The 21,823-nt window shown below is 45.0% G+C and overlaps 1 protein-coding gene across 1 annotated transcript in view; it reads left to right on the plus strand.

The window, feature by feature from the left end:
- Window positions 1-21,823, plus strand: part of LOC121008735 (neuronal pentraxin-2-like) — a 45,921-nt gene that overhangs the window by 10,441 nt on the left and 13,657 nt on the right. Inside the window, exon 3 of the mRNA XM_040441431.1 lies at window positions 10,035-10,123. Within this exon, the coding sequence (XP_040297365.1) occupies window positions 10,035-10,123 (89 nt within the window). The remainder of the gene's footprint in view (window positions 1-10,034; window positions 10,124-21,823) is intronic.

Genomic DNA, 21,823 nt, shown 5'->3' on the forward strand with positions numbered 1-21,823 from the left:
ATCAGCATACCCTCCCTCCCAGACCCTCCCACCTCCTATCAAATAGCAAGGACAGCATCCATTTTAGGGACAGCATCCATCTTAGATTCATTCTGAAGCTGCAGTGTCACAAATTTGACTAAGTTGTAATCGCAATGCGATTAATACGGGTTATATTAATCGCATTGCGAATTCAACTTAGAGCTGGGTTCCTAATGGTTGTTGTATTGCTAGAATATAACGAAGATTGAGAATATAGTGCTATATCCGTCAATTCTAGCAATACAACCATTAGGAACTTAGCTCTAAGTTGCAATCGCAATGCGATTAATACAGGTTATATTAATCGCATTGCGAATTCAACTTAGAGCTGGGTTCCTAATGGTTACAGTGGAGTTGCTATGGCTGGTGTCACCCGGTGCGGTAGAAAATGGTGTCACCCCCGCCCCCCCCCCCCCCCCCCGAAGCCATAATAAAGAAATAAAGAGAGAGAAAAAGAAGTCACTAAGTCAGCTCCAATCAGATATCTTTATAGGCCCAGAGTCTTGGTCTATGTGCAGATATCTGATTGGAGCTGACTTCTTATTTTCTCTTTTGCACATAAACGTTTAAACTATATTCCTTAGTAAAAATGACCAGTCCACACCATGTGGGTCTATATTTATGAGGGCCCCCTGAGCAAAGATTAGTAAATGTGACCGGGTGGCCCCAGCCCACAGTTCAACCAAACCCCTTATGTCTCCTGGCCTGGGGCCGTCTCTATAATAATCCACAGTAATTTATGAATGGGGTTAGGCTATTAACTTATTATTATTGGGGTATTATTAAAATAATTTGGTCTATAAAGTCAGAGCCGCTCTACCTACCTCCTCCTCCCGGCACCAGAGACTCCTGCAGGGCAGCTGCCGTGGCGCCCCACCACTCACCAGGCTGCAGTGAGTCACACCCCTGTCCCACTTTACCACGTGACGGCACGACCAATATAACCATTATGAACTCAGACCTAAGTTGTAATCGCAATGCGATTAATACAGGTTATATTAATCGCATTGCGAATTCAACTTAGATCTGAGTTCCTAATGGTTGTATTGCTAGAATATAACGAAGATTGAGAATATAGTGCTATAATCGTTATATTCGGAATCGTCAATTCTAGCAATACAACCATTATGAACTCAGATCTAAGTTGTAATCGCAATGCGATTAATACAGGTTATATTAATCGCATTGTGAATTCAACTTAGAGCTGGGTTCCTAATTGTTGTATTGCTAGAATATAACGAAGATTGAGAATATAGAGCTATATTCGTTATATTCGTCAATACTAGCAATACAACCATTAGGATCTCAGATCTAAGTTGTAATCGCAATGCGATTAATGCAGGTTATATTAATCGCATTGCGAATTTAACTTACCACACTCTGCGTCAACTACGTAATTTTCCATGGGAGTTTTGCCATGGATCCCCCTCCGGCATGCCACAGTCCAGGTGTTAGTCCCCTTGAAACAACTTTTCCATCACTATTGTGGCCAGAAAGAGTCCCTGTGGGTTTTAAAATTCGCCTGTCTATTGAAGTCTATGGCGGTTCGCCCGTTCGCGAACATTTGCGGAAATTCACGTTCGCCGTTCGCGAACGGAAAATTTTATGTTCGCGACATCTCTAGTTATAAATGACAATAATGTGACTAGTCCTTGACCAGGTTGTTGGTCTATCCCAAGAACCATCTCTGATACCACATTATACACTTTATTTCAGCTGTTAGCAAAATCTGATATCATTTCACAATTCTGCTTTGTAGCCGCCCCACACCTTTACTCACAAGTTTTCTAAAAGATAACTTTGTAAACTTAACAAGGAAAAAACTACTGCATGCCTGATGGTTTCCCGGAGGAGCATGTTTGACTTCAGTCTCTGATTTTTAACATTTCATCGCCTTTTAGCAGCAGGCAGCGTGTGATGAAACAGAATGTTATTATATCTCCTTATTAAGTTCCCAAAATTCTGTTTTAGGCATTAAACCGACAGTCAGGGGATACACTGGAGCATGTGGGCTCTGCTCTGCTGGTTCAACCCTGTTCTCTGCAACCATTTAAATCAGCTTATCATGCAGAGAACTTAATAATCTTGCAGTTCTCAAAGTAATTTTTCTCTCTGTTCAAGAGTTTTTTAGCCATAAAATAGGTCAGGAAGCCAGTAAGACATTCATAGAAATCAAACAATTAAAAGTTTGCATTAATATCATGATTAAGGGCCCTGTAAACTCCACCCCACCACCCCCCACACACACCTTTCAGTCAAAATATTAAGAGAAAAAGTCCAGCACCCCATCAATCCATAAAAACAAGAGTTTATTATCATGTAGAGTAAAATGGCATAAGCAAAAATTGACGCCCTTCGGGCCACCACAAGCTCATGATCGCCTGAAACGCGTCATTAATTTCTATGTATGCAATGTGATAATAAACTCCTGTTTTATGGATTAACACGGTTCTGGACCATTATTCTTCAATTAGAATAGCAATGATATTACTACCCAAGGTGGAGTTCAATCGATAGTTGGTTGCCAGCATTTGGCATACACATGCATGTCAATATATTGTTTTATGGGACTGAAATCCCTTTAATTCAGTATCTGACAATTCAGTTTGAAAATCCAACAATTGCCTCCATCACGAAACCAAAAAATCTTCTCAAGTCTCTGAAGGTTCTCACTCATCCAGGTCACCAGGTCATAGTATATCTGTAGCCAGGGTTGGACTAGCCAACGAGAGTACCAGAGTTTCTTTGGGACCATGCTCTAACAACAATGGTCCTAAGGTCCTATATACAGAAAGGGTGAGCCATGGTGGGCCCAAGGGACTTTTTTTTTTCTTAAAGAAGTTTCACTTGTTATCTGACTGGTTTTCTCAAGATGATTTTGCATGACTGAATCTATAAGGTGTGATTAAACTGCCTCGGGAGAGGTGTTAGAAGAGCATTGTAAGTGGCAGACATTACAAATTCACAAGACTATCAGAACTGCAGAGTCAATTTTGGAACTACTGGGACAATGGAGATCACAAAAATCACAAAATCTTCACAAGTCTGTGAAGGTTCTCACTTATCCAGGTCACCAGGTCATAGTATATCTGTAGCCAGGGTTGGACTAGCCAACCAGAGTACCTTTCAGTGGGCCATGCTCTAACAACAATGGTCCTGAGGTCTGTAGAAAGGCACAAGGGACCATCATAGATGGAAGATATGTGTCACAGAGGTTCCTGACCTCGGTGAAGTAGGAACTAGTAGTGCATATGTCCGCAGCAGTTGCTGATGGACACTTTGGTAGTTAGCATAGCTGTGAAAAGCTAACCCGGGACAGCTCTTACTGGGAGTAGCCAGGGCTAGCCTTAGGTGTTCAGGCGCCCTATGCGAGCTAATCTTGTGCCCCCCCCCCCCCACCGGTTCACCTAAACATACGCAAAGAGGAAAACAATCTTTGTAACAAACAGTTTTTTTATTACAGATAATTTAAGTGCAAGTGCAAACAAGTACAATCATACCCAGTGTCACCTATAGCCAGTCTTCTGCTCCCCTTAATCATACCCTGTCACCTTTGCCCAGTCCCCTGCCCCCCTTAATCATACCCAGTGTCACCCAGAGCCAGTCCCCTGTCCCCCTTAATCATACCCTGTCACCTTTACCCAGTCCCCTGCCCTTCTTAATCATACCCAGTGTCACCCTTACCCAGTCTCCTGACCCCTCAATTAGGGGACTGGATAAGGGTGACACTGGGTATGATTAAGGGGCAGGGGACTGGGTAAAGGTGACAGGGTATGATTAAGGGGGCAGGGTCTAATTGAGGGGGCAGGGGACTGGGTAAGGGTGACACTGGGTATGATTAAGGGGGGCAGGGGACTGGGGAAAGGTGACAGGGTATGATTAAGTGGGGCAGGAGACTGGCTATGGGTGATACTGGGTATGATTAAGGGCCTTATAATGTGCCAGTAAGTGTCCCCATAGATGCCCCCCTATCATGTGCCAGTATCAAGTGCCTCTCTCCTCCCCCCCACATGTCCCAGTATCATAGTGCCATCTCGCCCCCCCCCCAAAGTGCCAGTATCATAGTGCCATCTCTCCCCCTAATGTGCCAGTATCATTGTGCCATCTCCCCTCCCAATGTGCCAGTATCAAGTGCCTCTCTCCTTTCCACCCTCCCATGTGCCAGTATCATAGTGCCAACCCCCCCCCCCATGTGCCAATATCAAGTGCCAAACCTCCCCATGTGCCAGTATCAAGTGCTTCTCTCCTCCCCCCATGTCCCAGTATCATAGTCCCATCTCGCCCTCCCCAAAAGTGCCAGTATCAAGTGCCTCTCTCCTTCCCACCCCCATGTGCCAGTATCATAGTGCCAACCCCCCCATGTGCCAGTATCAAGTGCCAACCAAACCCCCCATGTGCCAGTATCAAGTGCCTCTCTCCTCCCCCCCCCATGTCCCAGTATCATAGTGCCATCTCCCCCCCCCCCAAAAGTGCCAGTATCAAGTGCCTCCCCCTCTATGTCCCAGTATCATAGTGCCATCTCCCCCCCATATCCCAGTATCATAGTGCCATCTCCCCCCCCCAAAGTGCCAGTATCAAGTGCCTCTCTCCTCCCCCCCCATGTGCCAGTATCATAGTGCCATCTCCCCCCCAAAAGTGCCAGTATCAAGTGCCTCTCCCTCCCCATGTCCCAGTATCATAGTGCCATCTCCCCCCCCCAATGTGCCAGTATCAAGTGCCTCTCTCCTAAATTGTGCCAGTATCATAGTGCCATCTCCTCCCCCAATGTGCCAGTATTAAGTGCCTCTCTCCTTCCCACCCCCCCATATGTGCCAGTATCATAGTGCCATCTCCCCCCTCCTAATGTGCCAGTATCAATTGCCTCTCTCCTTCCCACCCACCCACCCCCTATGTGCCAATATCATAGTGCCAACCACCCCCCCATGTTCCAGTATCAAGTGCCTCTCTCCTTCCCCCGTATCATAGTGTCAACCCCACCCATGTGCCAGTATCAGGTGCCAACCCCCCTCCCACCATGTGCCAGTATCAAGTGCCTCCCGCTTCCCCCATGTGGCAGTAACAGTCGGGTATTTCAAAAACAAAACACTTATACTTACCTCCATGTCAGCGATGCGATGCAGGCCTCTTCCGGCCTGTGTCCCGCGCTGTATGTCCATATATGGAGTCAGTGCTTGTGTATTCTAATTTAGCCTGTATTTCAGAAAAGTTTCTGCTGGGACTCAAACCCATGACCTTCTGTATCAGAGACAAAGCACTTAACCACACAGCTATAAGAGCTGCATAGCTACTGACTGAAAAATATGAGACTTCTACTGTAGACTCGTTTATAGCTTTGATAGCTAGTGTACATCCATACACATGACAGCTGCCCCAGCGCATTTAGCTCTGCTATAGCTCTATATATGATAGCTGCCCCAGCACACCCAGCTCTGCTACATCTATACACATGACAGCTGCCCCAGCACACTCAGCTTTGCTATATCTCTATATATCTATCTACTGAATAGTAATACATAGAGATATATAGATATAGCAGAGCTGAGTGTGCAGGGGCAGCTGTCATGTGTATAGATGTAGCAGAGCTGGGTGTTCTGGGGCAGCTGTCATATATAGAGATGTAGTAGAGCTGAGTGTGCTGGGGCAGCTGTCATGTGTATAGATGTACACTGGCTATAACAGCTAACAGAGTCTACAGTAGAAGTCTCATATTTTTTTCAGTCAGTGGCTATGTATCTCTTATAGCTGTGTGGGTAAGTGCTTTGCCTCTGATACAGAAGATCATGGGTTTGAATCCCAGCAGACACATCTCTCTCCCTCTCCTGAGGATGGCAATACAGATGACTATGCCTGGGATTCATATCTTGTAAATGAGAAGTGTGGATGTTGTGACAAAGGCAGGGCGTAAAGTAGTAAGGGCGGTGACTGGAAGTGAGAGAAGCCCGCCGCTGCCGTCCTGCATATCGTTACAGTGTGTGGTGTTTGTGACAGTTGCTACACTGGCTAAGGAGCCTCCTCGCTGTCAGTACAGCCTGTTTGGCCCTGGCCGCTGGGCGCCCCTGTTGCCATGGCGCCCCATGCGGCCGCACAGCTCGCACACCCCAAAGGCCGGCCCTGGGAGTAGCCATAGTGCTGGGCGTGTGGCTACTCCCCACGGTCCAGGCTGGGTTTTGACGGGCTTACAAAAATTCAGCCAGCTGGGTCGTGTGTGTGATTACCTGGCTGACAGTAAAGCTCTGTGTAGCTGTGTGTTATTGGAGAAGAGTGAAAACCAGAGGGTCTGTGCCGAGAGACAAAATACAAAGCAAGGTCCCCATCCACTCCGTTGGGAGTATGGTACTGTGCCCTAACCCTTCCTATGTGATGTGTTCAGATTCGGGACTGAATTGTTTTTTCTTTAAAGTGTCGGCTGAAGTAAGCTGATCACTGCCGCCTGTTGAATTGTGGTGTGCCTACAATGAAAGACATTTATTACTTTGATTTCCACCACTAAAATGCTACTGTGTATTTATCCAAAGGCTACCATTTGGGAAATCCCTACAGGTCCTATATACAGAAAGGGTGAGCCCTGGTGGGCCCAAGGGACTTTTTTTTTTCTTAAAGAAGTTTCACTTGTTATCTGACTGGTTTTCTCAAGATAATTTTGCATGACTGAATCTATAAGGTGTGATTAAACTGCCTCAGGAGAGGTGTTAGAACAGCATTGTAAGTGGAAGACATTAGAAATTCAGAACTGGAGAGTCAATTCTGGAACTACTGGGACAATAGAGGTCCATTTAACCCTGTTTTGTCTGGTCAGGTAGCCACCATTATGTTCCGGAAGAGAGTGTAAGAGGCTCCTGCCTAGTCAAGTCTGTATTAGGTATGGCCAGTCCTGTGGCAGAATCAGTGGAGATCAGTGGACCCCAGTTCTACATATGCCATAAATGTCTAGAGTGGGAGAACTCAATTTAAGGAATGAAATAAATAATTTTTGAAACCAACATAAGTAAAAGAAAAAAAACACCTACCGTATTTTTGACCCCATAAGACGCACTTTTTTCCCCCAAAAAATGGGGGGGAAATGCCTCTGCGTCTTATGGGGCGAATGCTGACATTTTTACACCACAGGCTGTGATGTATGAGCGACCGGGGAGGGACTGGGAGGAGGAGCTGGGGGCCGGAAATTGCGGCGGGGCCGGTGCAGTCACTGTACTCCGGCCCCACCGCTCCAGTGCTGCACTATACAAATATAAAATGTCTCATTCAATTAAAAGTGATTAAACATGCCCCCCACTTTTAATATTACCGTACACCCTAACAGCTTCTGTAGAATGCAGGCAGGCAGGCCAGGCGGGCGGCAGCGTAACTCCCTGATGTCACGTGCCTGCGCCGCCTACTTTATGAATGAAGCAGGCGGCGCAGGCACGTGACGTCAGTGAGTGACGCGCCGGCCGCCCGGCCTGCCTGCCTGCGTTGTAAAGAAGCTGTTAGGGTGTACGGTAATATTAGGAGTGAGGGGGCATGTTTAATCACTTTTAATTGAATGAGACATTTTATATTTGTATACTGCAGCACTGGAGCGGTGGGGGGAGGGGAATCTGTGGATGACAGTTTTATGGGGGACATCTGTGGATGGCACTGTTAAGGGGTGGAGGGTCTGTGGATGGCACTGTTATGGGGTGGGGGGTCTGTGGATGGCACATATATAACAGTGCCATCCACAGATCCCCTATAACAGTGCCATCCACAGATCTCCCATAACAGTGCCATCCACAGATCTCCCATAACAGTGCCATCCACAGATCCCCCATAACAGTGCCATCCACAGATCCCCCATAACAGTGCCACCCACAGATCCCCCATAACAGTGACAGCCACAGATCCCCCCCTGTAACAGTATCCTTCACAGATCCCCCCCCAATAACAGTGTCCGTCACAGATCCCCCCATAACAGTGCGTCATCCACAGATCCCCCATAACAGTGCCATCCCCAGATCCCCCCATAACAGTGTCCTTCACAGATCCCCCCATAACAGTGTCCTTCACAGATCCCCAGTAATAGTGCCATCCACAGACCACCATTAGTTCCAAACCCACCAAAAGCACACCTTTTGGTTAAAAATATTTTTTTTCTTATTTTCCTCCCCAAAAGCCTAGGTGCGTCTTATGGGCCGGTGCGTCTTATAGGGCGAAAAATACGGTATGTACTCCCGCTTTGATTTCACTGACTTTCCGAGGTCACGTCCATGATTTAGTCACATGTCCACTGCACATAAAAGTACATAGATGAGCGATATCATTGCTCCAGTACATGAATGAATGTCTCCCTCATTTCATCAGTCATTCAGTTCCTTCATGTATCTTCCCAGAATTTCATTTTTTCCGCAGAGAAGATGTTCTTTCAGGTTCTGCCACTGAGATAAGTTTCCCTCAAACCTGATTCGGACACATATCATAAAAGCTGCCTCCTGTATTGACTATATTGATTTTACAATGACTATGCTTTACTTCTTCAGTATATTTATTTGATGTATTTTGGTGCAGTGTGTGTATAAACAATTTCCTTTTGACTTAAAAGCTTTGCTGTAGATTGGTGCTGTGTCTGGAAAATGGAGAATTGCACAAATCCCATATAAATCATTAGGCTCTCCATGCAATCTATGGACATGCTGAGTTAAACCAGACAACCCTTTAAAAAGGAGCTGTCCCCACTCCTGACATGTCTGTTTTAGTAACTGCTTGCATTTCCCAAATAATAACATCTTTTCATATAACATCCTTTTTATTCTGTTCCTCTGTTACTGCTACTAGAAGTTTATCAATGAATCTGCAACTGAGTGTTATGAATGGGGGGGGGGGGGGGGGGGGTTCTGCACAATCTCCACTAATTAGAAAGTATCAGACTGTGTGGGGACACACATCCAACTGGTAACACCCTATTGTACATGATTCATAAAATTCTTGCAGGAGTAATAGAGGAATGGTACATGATTGAGTCATAACATGTGGAATACTATAATTTACTGAAATAGATATGTCAGGATTGGTGACAGGTCATCTTTAAGTACCCATTTAGATGATTTTATGCTACAGCCTTTGGTGTTCACTGGTAAGGTGACCTGCATGGTCCAAAAGCACAATGTCTCAGTCCCTAGTCTCTCGAGTGCTTTAGTCCTAGTCATGTGCTCCAGCTAATGGTGCATAAAAGTCTCTTCTCTAATAGCAGTTCTCTGGCGGCCTTTATTTTCTGTGGTTTAATGGTTCTCATATTGACTTTTTTGTGCTATGACAGAAAGAAGAGTAGCAGTGGTGGGGGAATAGATATGAGGCTGGGGGGCATGCCATGCCAGGCAAGGTGCCATGCTGGTCTAGGCCAGCACAGATGATAGTCACCTTATATGGTCTCACAACTCCTGCCTGACTGTCTCTCTCTCTCTTTTTATAATTATATTATGTATTGTTCTCCTGTAATTACAGATTTCTCCATTACTCATACAATATATTATTATGTCCCCCTTACTCCTTGTGCTATGAGCCATAAAACATTTCCTTTTATTTAGAAGCCGAGGATAATGTCACATCAAATAAGAGGAGGTATAAGTGGGATCTGCATCGACTAAAAAGTAACGTGACTGCATGTTGTTAGATGTTCTTCATCCATTTATCTAAAAAATGATCATGTTGCATCATTTCCCAAATTTTTTGTCTCCGGTTCTTCACCCCCAGACATTTGTCATGTTCATCGTTCTTGTGGTTTGGTAATTACCCTGTTGGTAATCATGCTTCCTGCCAATGGTAGACAACCGGGCACTTCTACTGCTCCAATGATAACTTCTGTCTGTTCGGTCAGCTCTCCTTTTGTTTTCAGAGGGTGGTATTGAGGATTAGTTTAGGCCTTGATGGCCTAGGCACTAGGCACCTGGTGAGTGAAGTACATTCTTTCACGGCTCTTGTTCCTTTACATTGCTGTTCCTACTAAATACTGTATCTGATTCTGATTCCGACATCTCCTGACAACACCATTGCTTCATCAGTTCTTCTTCTGGCAATCCGAGGTTATGCTGAGGATTGCAACCAAGGGACTATCCTGAAGCAAGGTCCAGACCTCCTTCCAGAGTTTAAGGTAACCATGGGAATTATATTTAGGGCTTCATACTCTGACAGTAGTGCTGGTGGAATTGTTAGCAAGCGCAGGGATAGAAATCTTGAGGGTCAGCAGAATAGCCAGTTGAGAGCTTTAAACAGGTGCTGTACTCTCATGTCCTACCCTGAGTACTTGTCTCACACACTCTGGCCAGGTCCACTAGAAGGTTAAAAAGTGTTGCACTCCTTCTCCTGGCCAACAGTGACAGTAGCCATACGAGTACACCACTGAGATACTGGGACTACATACCCGGCATAGGTGAATTGCGTATGTCTCTGTAGTGCACGCATGGTACACACCACAGGACCAATTCTGGCTGCCCAGTGGTTACCAATAGTACCATTTTCTTATGGGAACCTGGTCAAAGCAGAGAATTTGCACTTTGTATGCAGAGATAGGTAATGCTAAAATCCGTAAGCATACCTCCTGCTCTGACCACGTTTAGTGCCTAGTAGACCTAAAACATACTTGAGTCTAAATTTGACACTAGTCCCAAACTGCCTGTTCTTTTTGGTGAACTTAGTAAGACAATATTAGCCAAGTGATTTTATGATAAGAGTTTTCAATAAAGATTTATTTTGTAATTTTTAAACTGTCCATTTATGCAGTGACACGATAACCATGGGAATGCGTAGATTTGGCAAGCCAGCTTAAAGGGGTTATCTGATTGGTGGGGGCCTGACAACTGGGACCCCCACTGGTGCCTTCTCGCAGCTTCCCGCAGGCCAGTAACGTCACAACTATAGATCACGTGGTCTGTGACGTCACTGGCCTGGAGGAAGCAGCAAGAAGGCCGCAGCAATACTGAGAACACTGCTCCCGAGTGCCAGACCTCCGCCGATCAGATGCTGATGATCTATTCAAAGTATAGATCATCAGTAAGAAAAAGGTGGATAACCCCTTTAACCTGCTGTGTAGCAAGGTATTTTAGTGGCTATTTCCCCTTTAATTCCTTGTAATGTAGTTGGTTAGTGGTACCTGGCCGTGTTCCTAAGGTCTGATGTAACTGTACATACGTACTGCACACTGAAGACCTTTAGGAGGGACCAGGAGGTTAGAAAACATATAGCCAGTATGTAACAATTAACTCAGTTCCATTGAGGACATCATCAGTGTAAGATCTTGCTACTACCACCTCTCTTTGTATCATATAGGCGTCAGCCAAGTGCCATATTGGAATCTGGTCGATGGGGAGCTGGCTCCTTTTTTCACAACTGATACTTACTTTACTTTATATGTTATCTTTTGAACATATATTTTGTCATAGTCTAGTAAACTTTTTATGCACCTCAGTCATGTTAAGCCTATTTATCCCTGTATCTCAGAATTTACGTTAATACATCTGCTCTAAATGGATTTCAGTTTGGTGATTCAGCTATTTAGTTTGTGACTTTAACAGAGAGGACTGACTCTATACAACTTATATACAAGGGATTTCAGTTTAGCGATTCATCTATCTGGTTTGTGACTTTAACAGAGAGGACTGACTTTATACAACGTACATACAACTATGAGAATGACAGGTAACTCCGTGGTTATTCTCATTCTGCAGTCAGATACTCATCTTTATTTTCAGTTGCCAGCTCCCGGCCCTCTGAAAGTAACATTTCTGATAAAAGAAGCCACACCGAATCCATTCTCATCTGTCATCAAAATGACCAATCCCTCAGATTTATGTGATCACGCTATAACCTTCACCATTTTCAAAAATGGGAAATAACCACCCAGTAGAACGTCTTACTGTGTCCCCTTTCTAACTCCTAAATCTTCAGTTGGATTCAGCCTAGATATTGCAGAGGAATTTCTAGGCTGCAGAGATCAGTCACAAAACTCTATATGGTTTTGACCCTAGTGTCAATATTCAGTCATATTATCACCTCCTTGGTGCCAATAGTGTACTACAGTTCCTGCAGCTGCCAATGGTTGGAGACTTTTTAGAAATGCTAAGCTCATTCCAACCTCAAAGCGCTATGATGTGGTTTGAGAATACACCTTCAATACCAGTCCCTATTATAAGATTAGACTTCACCAGAATCATCCGGTGGTCCTTGGCTGTGGTGTAATGGCCCTCAAAGGTCCAGGTAAAGGCAGCTCCATTTGGGACTGACTTTGGAGACAATCACTAACTATTAGGGTCTGTTTCTTATGGGATAATTCACATTCAAAATCATCTCCTCTGGTGGGCCCAGGAAATCCCAGTCTGACCCTATCTAACAATTAAAGGGGTTGTCTCATCTGGGACATTTATGGCATATCATTTGGATATGCTGGAAATGTCAGATAGGTGTGGTTCCTACCTCCAAAACGGGACTCAGAAGAAAGTGAAGAATACATTGTGCATGTACAGTGTCCTCTCCATTTATTCCTATGGGACTTCCAAAAACAGCCAAGCGGGTGCGCTCACTTATTTTCAGAAGTCCCATATTGGTGAAAGGAGGGTGGCCACAGATGCACAGCTTGCTTTCCCTTCACTTCGGGGCCCTCTTCTGGAACAGTACATTTTGTAGATATAGGCCATAAATATCACAGATGGGAATACCCCTTTAAATGGTTTTCTTTACTTTTACAGGTTTTCTTTTTGTACATTAGTGAAGATTTACTGAAATATAATCTAGTTCATTTACTGTAGCTCAGTTGACAAATGTTGTTTCTTCTTTACAAGCTAGAAAAGTATTTCAAGGTTCCTTGCTTTCTATTAAAGAAGGACGAGTGGGTCCTTGATGAAAATGACTTGTGGTTCATCATTCCAATATTATGCGCCATTTACTGTGTTTAATTCTATGTGAATTACTGACATTATGTTTCCTCTACTCTGATAAAACACATTGGCCTTGTCATTTCTATTATACAAGCAGAAGTCAGGCAAGGCGCTGACTCAGTACACCATTGTTAACGACTCAACTTATATCAGTCTAAATGAGCCCCAACCTTCTCCTGTTCTTCAGGTAATGTTTGAGAAATGAATTCATTCACTGGCTAATAGAGATGTCCCGAACTATTCGCCGGCGAACAGTTCCCGGCGAACATAGCTTGTTTGCGTTCGCCGCGGCGGGCGAACATATGCGATGTTCGGTCCGCCCCCTATTCGTCATCATTGAGCAAACTTTGACCCTGTACCTTGTGAGCACCTTCAACCGCAAATTGAAGCAGTATGGGAGGAGATATATAGGGAGGCAATCACTGCTAATAAATGACAGCTGGGAGAGGGAGAAGAGATGTCAAAGCGAAAGCAAAACAAAAGAACATCATGCAGGAGGTGCTGAAGAACGTCTATCAGAACTTCTCAGAGATCTGGCGGTGACATATCTGGTGTCACAGTAGATTACATTAAAAAAAACAAAAACAAATTTTGACTGTAATATAATAGCAGTCAGTTGCCTGCAAGCATGTGTGTTTCAGGCCCTGCCAGTGCACAGTGTCACACCAGTGCAACTCATATCTGGTGTCACAGTAGATTACATTTAAAAAAACAACAATTTTGACTGTAATATAATAGCAGTCAGTTGCCTGCAAGCGTGTGTGTTTCAGGCCCTGCCAGTGCACAGTGTCACACCAGTGCAACTCATATCTGGTGTCACAGTAGATTACATTTAAAAATAATAATAATTTTGACTGTAATAGAATAGCAGTCAGTTGCCTCCAAGCGTGTGTGTTTCAGGCCCTGCCAGTGCACAGTATCACACCAGTGCAACTCATATCTGGTGTCACAGTAGATTACATAAAAAAAAAAAAGACAATTTTGACTGTAATATAATAGCAGTCAGTTGCCTGCAAGCGTGTGTGTTTCAGGCCCTGCCAGTGCACAGTGTCACACCAGTGCAACTCATATCTGGTGTCACAGTAGATTACATTTAAAAAAACAAAAACAAATTTTGACTGTAATATAATAGCAGTCAGTTGCCTGCAAGCGTGTGTGTTTCAGGCCCTGCCAGTGCACAGTGTCACACCAGTGCAACTCATATCTGGTATCACAGTAGATTACATTTAAAAAAATATATATAATTTTGACTGTAATATAATAGCAGTCAGTTGCCTGCAAGCGTGTGTGTTTCAGGCCCTGCCAGTGCACAGTGTCCCACCAGTGCAACTCATATCTGGTATCACAGTAGATTACATTTAAAAAAATATAAATAATTTTGACTGTAATATAATAGCAGTCAGTTGCCTGCAAGCGTGTGTGTTTCAGGCCCTGCCAGTGCACAGTGTCACACCAGTGCAACTCATATCTGGTGTCACAGTAGATTACATTTAAAAAAAATAATAATTTTTACTGTAATAGAATAGCAGTCAGTTGCCTGCAAGCGTGTGTGTGTTTCAGGCCCTGCCAGTGCACAGTGTCACACCAGTGCAACTCATATCTGGTGTCACAGTAGATTACATTTAAAAAAACAAAAACAAATTTTGACAGTAATATAATACCAGTCAGTTGCCTGCAAGCGTATGTGTTTCAGGCCCTGCCAGTGCACAGTGTCACACCAGTGCAACTCATATCTGGTGTCACAGTAGATTACATTTAAAAAAAATAATAATAATTTGACTGTAATATAATAGCAGTCAGTTGCCTGCAAGCGTGTGTGTTTCAGGCCCTGCCAGTGCACAGTGTCACACCAGTGAAACTCATATCTGGTGTCACAGTAGATTACATTTAAAAAAAAGACAATTTTGACTGTAATATAATAGCAGTCAGTTGCCTGCAAGCGTGTGTGTTTCAGGCCCTGCCAGTGCACAGTGTCACACCAGTGCAACTCATATCTGGTATCACAGTAGATTACATTTAAAAAAATATATATAATTTTGACTGTAATATAATAGCAGTCAGTTGCCTGCAAGCGTGTGTGTTTCAGGCCCTGCCAGTGCACAGTGTCACACCAGTGCAACTCATATCTGGTGTCACAGTAGATTACATTTAAAAAAAAAAATAATTTTGACTGTAATAGAATAGCAGTCAGTTGCCTGCAAGCGTGTGTGTTTCAGGCCCTGCCAGTGCACAGTGTCCCACCAGTGCAACTCATATCTGGTATCACAGTAGATTACATTTAAAAAAATATATATAATTTTGACTGTAATATAATAGCAGTCAGTTGCCTGCAAGCGTGTGTGTTTCAGGCCCTGCCAGTGCACAGTGTCCCACCAGTGCAACTCATATCAGGTATCACAGTAGATTACATTTAAAAAAATATATATAATTTTGACTGTAATATAATAGCAGTCAGTTGCCTGCAAGCGTGTGTGTTTCAGGCCCTGCCAGTGCACAGTGTCACACCAGTGCAACTCATATCTGGTGTCACAGTAGATTACATTTAAAAAAAATAATAATTTTGACTGTAATAGAATAGCAGTCAGTTGCCTGCAAGCGTGTGTGTTTCAGGCCCTGCCAGTGCACAGTGTCACACCAGTGCAACTCATATCTGGTGTCACAGTAGATTACATTTAAAAAAACAAAAACAAATTTTGACAGTAATATAATACCAGTCAGTTGCCTGCAAGCGTATGTGTTTCAGGCCCTGCCAGTGCACAGTGTCACACCAGTGCAACTCATATCTGGTGTCACAGTAGATTACATTTAAAAAAAATTATAATAATTTGACTGTAATATAATAGCAGTCAGTTGCCTGCAAGCGTGTGTGTTTCAGGCCCTGCCAGTGCACAGTGTCACACCAGTGCAACTCATATCTGGTGTCACAGTAGTTTACATTAAAAAAAAAGACAATTTTGACTGTAATATAATAGCAGTCAGTTGCCTGCAAGCGTGTGTGTTTCAGGCCCTGCCAGTGCACAGTGTCACACCAGTGCAACTCATATCTGGTGTCACAGTAGATTACATTTAAAAAAACAAAAACAAATTTTGACAGTAATATAATACCAGTCAGTTGCCTGCAAGCGTATGTGTTTCAGGCCCTGCCAGTGCACAGTGTCACACCAGTGCAACTCATATCTGGTGTCACAGTAGATTACATTTAAAAAAATAATAATAATTTTGACTGTAATATAATAGCAGTCAGTTGCCTGCAAGCGTGTGTGTTTCAGGCCCTGCCAGTGCACAGTGTCACACCAGTGCAACTCATATCTGGTGTCACAGTAGATTACATTTAAAAAATAATAATAATTTTTTGACTGTAATAGAATAGCAATCAGTTGCCTGCAAGCGTGTGTGTTTCAGGCCCTGCCAGTGCACAGTGTCACACCAGTGCAACTCATATCTGGTATCACAGTAGATTACATTTAAAAAAATAATAATAATTTTGACTGTAATATAATAGCAGTCAGTTGCCTGCAAGCGTGTGTGTTTCAGGCCCTGCCAGTGCACAGTGTCACACCAGTGCAACTCATATCTGGTGTCACAGTAGATTACATAAAAAAAATAATAATAATTTTTTGACTGTAATAGAATAGCAGTCAGTTGCCTGCAAGCGTGTGTATTACAGGCCCTGCCTCTGACAACAGCGATGCCATTTGCAACCTGTGCCAAAAGAAACTGAGTTGTGGGAAGTCCAGCACCCACCTAGGTACAACTGCTTTGCGAAGGCACATGATCTCAAATCACAAACGCCTATGGGATCAACACATGAGTACAAGCAGCACACAAACTCAAAGCCGCCATCCTCCTCCTGGTCCAGCATCTTCAGCCACGTCAACCACTGCTGTCCTCCTTGCCCCCTCTCAACCATCCGCCACTCCGTCTCTCGCCTTGAGCAGTTCCTGCTTATCTGCCCACAGTCAGGTGTCTGTGAAGGACATGTTTGAGCGTAAGAAGCCAATGTCACAAAGTCACCCCCTTGCCCGGCGTCTGACAGCTGGCTTGTCGGAACTCTTAGCCCGCCAGCTTTTACCATACAAGCTGGTGGAGTCTGAGGCCTTCAAAAAATATGTAGCTATTGGGACACCGCAGTGGAAGGTACCCGGCCGAAATTTCTTTTCACAAAAGGCAATCCCCAACAGGGCTGGGACAAGGCCATTTGGTGCCCAGGGCGAAGATGGCAAACTGCGCCCCCCCCCCCCCCCCGTTTTTAAGAAAGAATCAATGTTGTTTCAAAACAAGAATATACTTAAAGCAATAGAACAAAGGACTGTGGGACTTTGAAAGTCACAGACACTATAAAGTTCCCCCCCATCATCATGTGCCAGTATAAAGTCCCCCCCATCATCATGTGCCAGTTTTGTAATAAGCCCCCCCAATGTGCCAGTAACACTATTGTAAAAAAAAACAAAAAAAAAACACTTATACTTACCTAAGTGTCAGCGATGCGATGCAGCCTCTTCCTGTGTCCCACGCTGTAATGTAAGGCTCAGGCGGCACGATGACGTCATTGCGCCGGCCTCTGATAGGCTGCCGGCCTAGTGCCTGCAGCCAGGGGCGTACATAAAAATCACTGGGCCCCATAGCAGGAATCTAAATTGGGCCCCCATTCCCCTTTTATAGCCCCTCCCTTTGTTCCATGAACTATTCTTGCTGCTGCGTTTTATAATTTATGCCATCAGGGCCGGAATGGGATTACAAAACAGCCCTGGCACACAAAAGAGGTATAATAGATGCAGATGTATATTATATACAGCAGTGTACAGTTATGTGAGGTACGCGGTATAATAGATGCAGTGTGTACAGGTATATAGTATATTCCCTAGTGTTCTGATATGTGAGGTACAGGGTATAATAGATGCAGTGTGTACAGGTATATAGTATATACAGCAGTGTACTGATATGTGAGGTACGGGGTATAATATATGCAGTGTATACAGTATATACAGTAGTGTAATATGTGAGGTACGAGGTATAATAGATGCAGTATGTACAGGTATATAGTAAATACAGCAGTGTATTGACACCTCGTACCTCACATATCAGTACACTGCTGTATATACTATATATCTGTACACACTGCATCTATTATACCTCGTACCTCACATATATAGTATATACAGAAGTGTACTGATATCTGTACACACAGCATCTATTATACCTCATACCTCACATATCAGTGCACTGCGGTATATACTATATATCTGTACATATTGCATGTATAATACTGTGTAATATATGCAGTGTGTGTGCATGTATGTGTGTGTATATATATATATATATATATATATACAGAGCAGTGTATTGATGTGACACATAGAAGGTATAATACTGTAGATGCAGTGTTTATAGAAATATGTGGTCAGTTATGCATTATAGTCACTGTGAGGTACATGAGGTAGTGGTAACTGTCTGAAGTAGTATACATGAGTGAGCAATGAGTAAAAACAGGGCATGGAGGGGGGGGGGGTAAATGATGAAAAGTGGAGGACCTCCTCTTACCTCTCCATTCCAGTCTGTATGGATCAATACAGAGCTGCTTGTGAACTTTTAATACTTGCTGTTAGGGGTTGAAGGACCTGTGATGATGTCATCACAGGTCCTGGCAGATGCACTGTTCTAACCTGGGAACTACACTTTACACTGTGCAGTTCCCTTACAGGACCTGTGATGACATCATCAAAGGTCCTTTAGCTTTAGAAAGGTAAACAGGAGTAATTAGGGGGCGGGGCCTCTCCTCCACTTCGGTGCCTGCCTGCAGCCTATCAGAGGAAAGGGAAGGGACACGCCTCTCCCTCCCCTGCACCTCCGCTGGCACAGACAGTTTACAATGGAGATGAGCGCAATGGAAGCGCTCATCTCCCTGTGCCCGGCGGCGGCTGCTCACTTGGGGGGGGGGGGGTCATTTTAGTTGGGGGGGCACATGGGGGGGCACAGCATGATGTAGGGGGGGCCGTGGCTGGCACTTCACCTGCGACCCCCTCCTGTCCGCAAATGGTAGCGCCCAGGGCACCCGCTCCTTCGGCCCCTGCCTTGTACCGGCCCTGATCCCCAACCTGTACTTTATTGTGCAAAAGGAAGTCATGGCATGTCTGGCACACAGAGCAAGGGTCCATCTGACCACTGATACCTGGTCTGCAAAGCACGGTCAGGGCAGGTATATCACCTACACTGAGCATTGGGTAAACCTGCTGACAGCTGCCAAGCATGTAATGCGTGGCTCTGCAGAGGAGTTGGTGACATTGCCACGTCTTGCAGGCAGGCCTGCTGCCACCTCCTCTACTCCTCCTACTCCATCCTCTTCGATAACCTCCTCGGCTGAGTCCTCTTCTGCTGCTGCATCTTGCTCCATATCAACTGCACCCCCCCAGCTCCCCAGGGGCTATTCCACATCCCGGATACGACAGTGTCACGCCTTCTTGGGGTTTACTTGCCTGAAAGCAGAGAGTCACACCGGACCAGCACTCCTGTCCGCCCTGAACGCACAGGTGGATCAGTGGCTGACTCCGCACCAACTGGAGATCGGCAAAGTGGTGTGTGACAACGGAAGCAATTTGTTGGCGGCATTGAATTTGGGCAAGTTGACACATGTGCCGTGCATGGCAAATGTGTTGAATCTGATTGTACAACGCTTTGTGCATAAGTACCCAGGCTTACAGGACATCCTCAAGCAGGCCAGGAAGGTATGTGGCCATATCAGGCGTTCCTACACGGCCATGGCGCACTTTTCAGATATCCAGCGGCGAAACAACATGCCAGTGAGGCGTTTGATTTGCGACAGCCCGACACGTTGGAATTCAACACTCCTAATGTTCGACCACTTGCTCCAACAAGAAAAAGCAGTCAACGAGTGTTTGTATGACCGGGGTGCTAGGACAGCCTCTGCGGAGCTGGGAATTTTTTTGCCACGTACTGGATGCTCATGCGCAATGCCTGTAGGCTCATGCGTCCTTTTGAGGAGGTGACAAACCTAGTCAGTCGCACTGAAGGCACCATCAGCGGCATCATCCCAATTGTTTTCTTCCTGGAGCGTGCCCTGCGAAGAGTGCTTGATCAGGCTGTAGATGAGCGTGAAGAGGAAGAGGAAGAGTTGTGGTCACCATCACCACCAGAAACAGCCTTATCAGCATCGCTTGATTGACCTGCGGCAACGCTGGAAGAGGAGTATGAGGAAGAGGAGTCAGAGGAGGAATGTGGCTTTGAGGAGGAGGAGGAAGACCAACCACAGCAGGCATCCCAGGGTGCTCGTTGTCACCTATCTGGTACCCGTGGTGTTGTACGTGGCTGGGGGGAAGAACAGACCTTCAGTGAGATCAGTGAGGACGAGGAACGGGACATGAGTAGCTCGGTATCCAACCTTGTGCAAATGGGGTCTTTCATGCTGTCGTGCCTGTTGAGGGACCCTTGTATAAAAAGGCTGAAGGAGAATGACCTGTACTGGGTGGCCACGCTACTAGACCCCCGGTATAAGCAGAAAGTGCCTGAAATGTTACCGAATTACCGGAAGTCGGAAAGGATGCAGCAGTTCCAAAATTAACTAAAAAGTATGCTTTACACAGCGTATAAGGGTGATGTCACAGCACAACGGGAATCTAACAGGGGAAGTGGTGAAAGTAATCCTCCTCCTACCACGACCACGTTGGCAAGGACAGGACGCTTTACAGACGTGTTGTTGATGGAGGACATGCAGAGCTTTTTAAGTCCTACGCATCGCCACAGCCCTTCGGGGTCCACCCTCAGAGAACGACTCGACCGACAGGTAGCAGACTACCTCGCCTTAACTGCAGATATCGACACTCTGAGGAGCGATGAACCCCTTGACTACTGGGTGTGCAGGCTTGACCTGTGGCCTGAGCTATCCTAATTTGCGATAGAACTTCTGGCCTGCCCCGCTTCAAGTGTCCTGTCAGAAAGGACCTTCAGTGCAGCAGGAGGTATTGTCACTGAGAGGAGAACTTGCCTCGGTCAAAAAAGTCTAGATTACCTCACCTTTATTAAGATGAATGAGGCATGGATCCCGAAGGGACTGACAGTGGGCGATACATTTGACTAAAAAAGGCCTGATGAGATGAGTTGCCTTGGGCTAAAAATGGTCCACACACAGCTGTATTTTATCTCTGCATGCCGGATGACTTGCGTGACTTATCCGCCACCAACTAGGGTTCAAGCCGCAATGTTTTAGTGCACTTTCTGCCTGGAAAACATAAATTTTTCTGGCCGCTGCTACAATTAGGCTGCAACAATACCAAATTTTTCAGGCATGTGTACATGCCTAATTTTTCTGGCCTCTGGTGCTGCACTGGGGCTTCAAAAACAAAACAAAAAAAAAAAGGCACATACATGTGTCAATTCCCCTTCGTGATCGTTACCTTGTTGTGGTGAAGGGGCTTGCGTGTCACAATGAAGCGACCACCTCTATGAGTGTGTTGGCAATGGCAATGTTGGCACACCCCAGATGATAAGGTCGTTGCTTCATTGTGAACAGACCAAAAGCGATCGGCTGGATAATTTTGCATAGAAAAAACATTAATTTTCTTTGTGATCATCTAAGGTGATCAATAAAGCCTACTAGGCCAACAATGGGCCCACACTGCAGAATCATTGTTTTCTGGGTCACTTAACTGTCACTGAACTACCTCAGCACGACCATAGGCTTTGAAAAACCCCCATCGCCTGCAATCTCCCAAACGTGCGCACAAGCACAGTCATCACTACGCCAAGATTGACGCATAGAGGAATAAAATTTATGTCATGAGTATGTCAACTATTGACAACTCTTTGCGGTTGTCTAAAATCGATTCCATACACGTCCCCTGATAGGGGACGTAACAAGGATTAAACTGATAGGAATAGGACTACTTAACATACCACTTATATTGGGA

The sequence above is a fragment of the Bufo bufo genome, chromosome 7, assembly GCF_905171765.1.
Source record: "Bufo bufo chromosome 7, aBufBuf1.1, whole genome shotgun sequence".
NCBI lineage: Eukaryota > Metazoa > Chordata > Amphibia > Anura > Bufonidae > Bufo > Bufo bufo.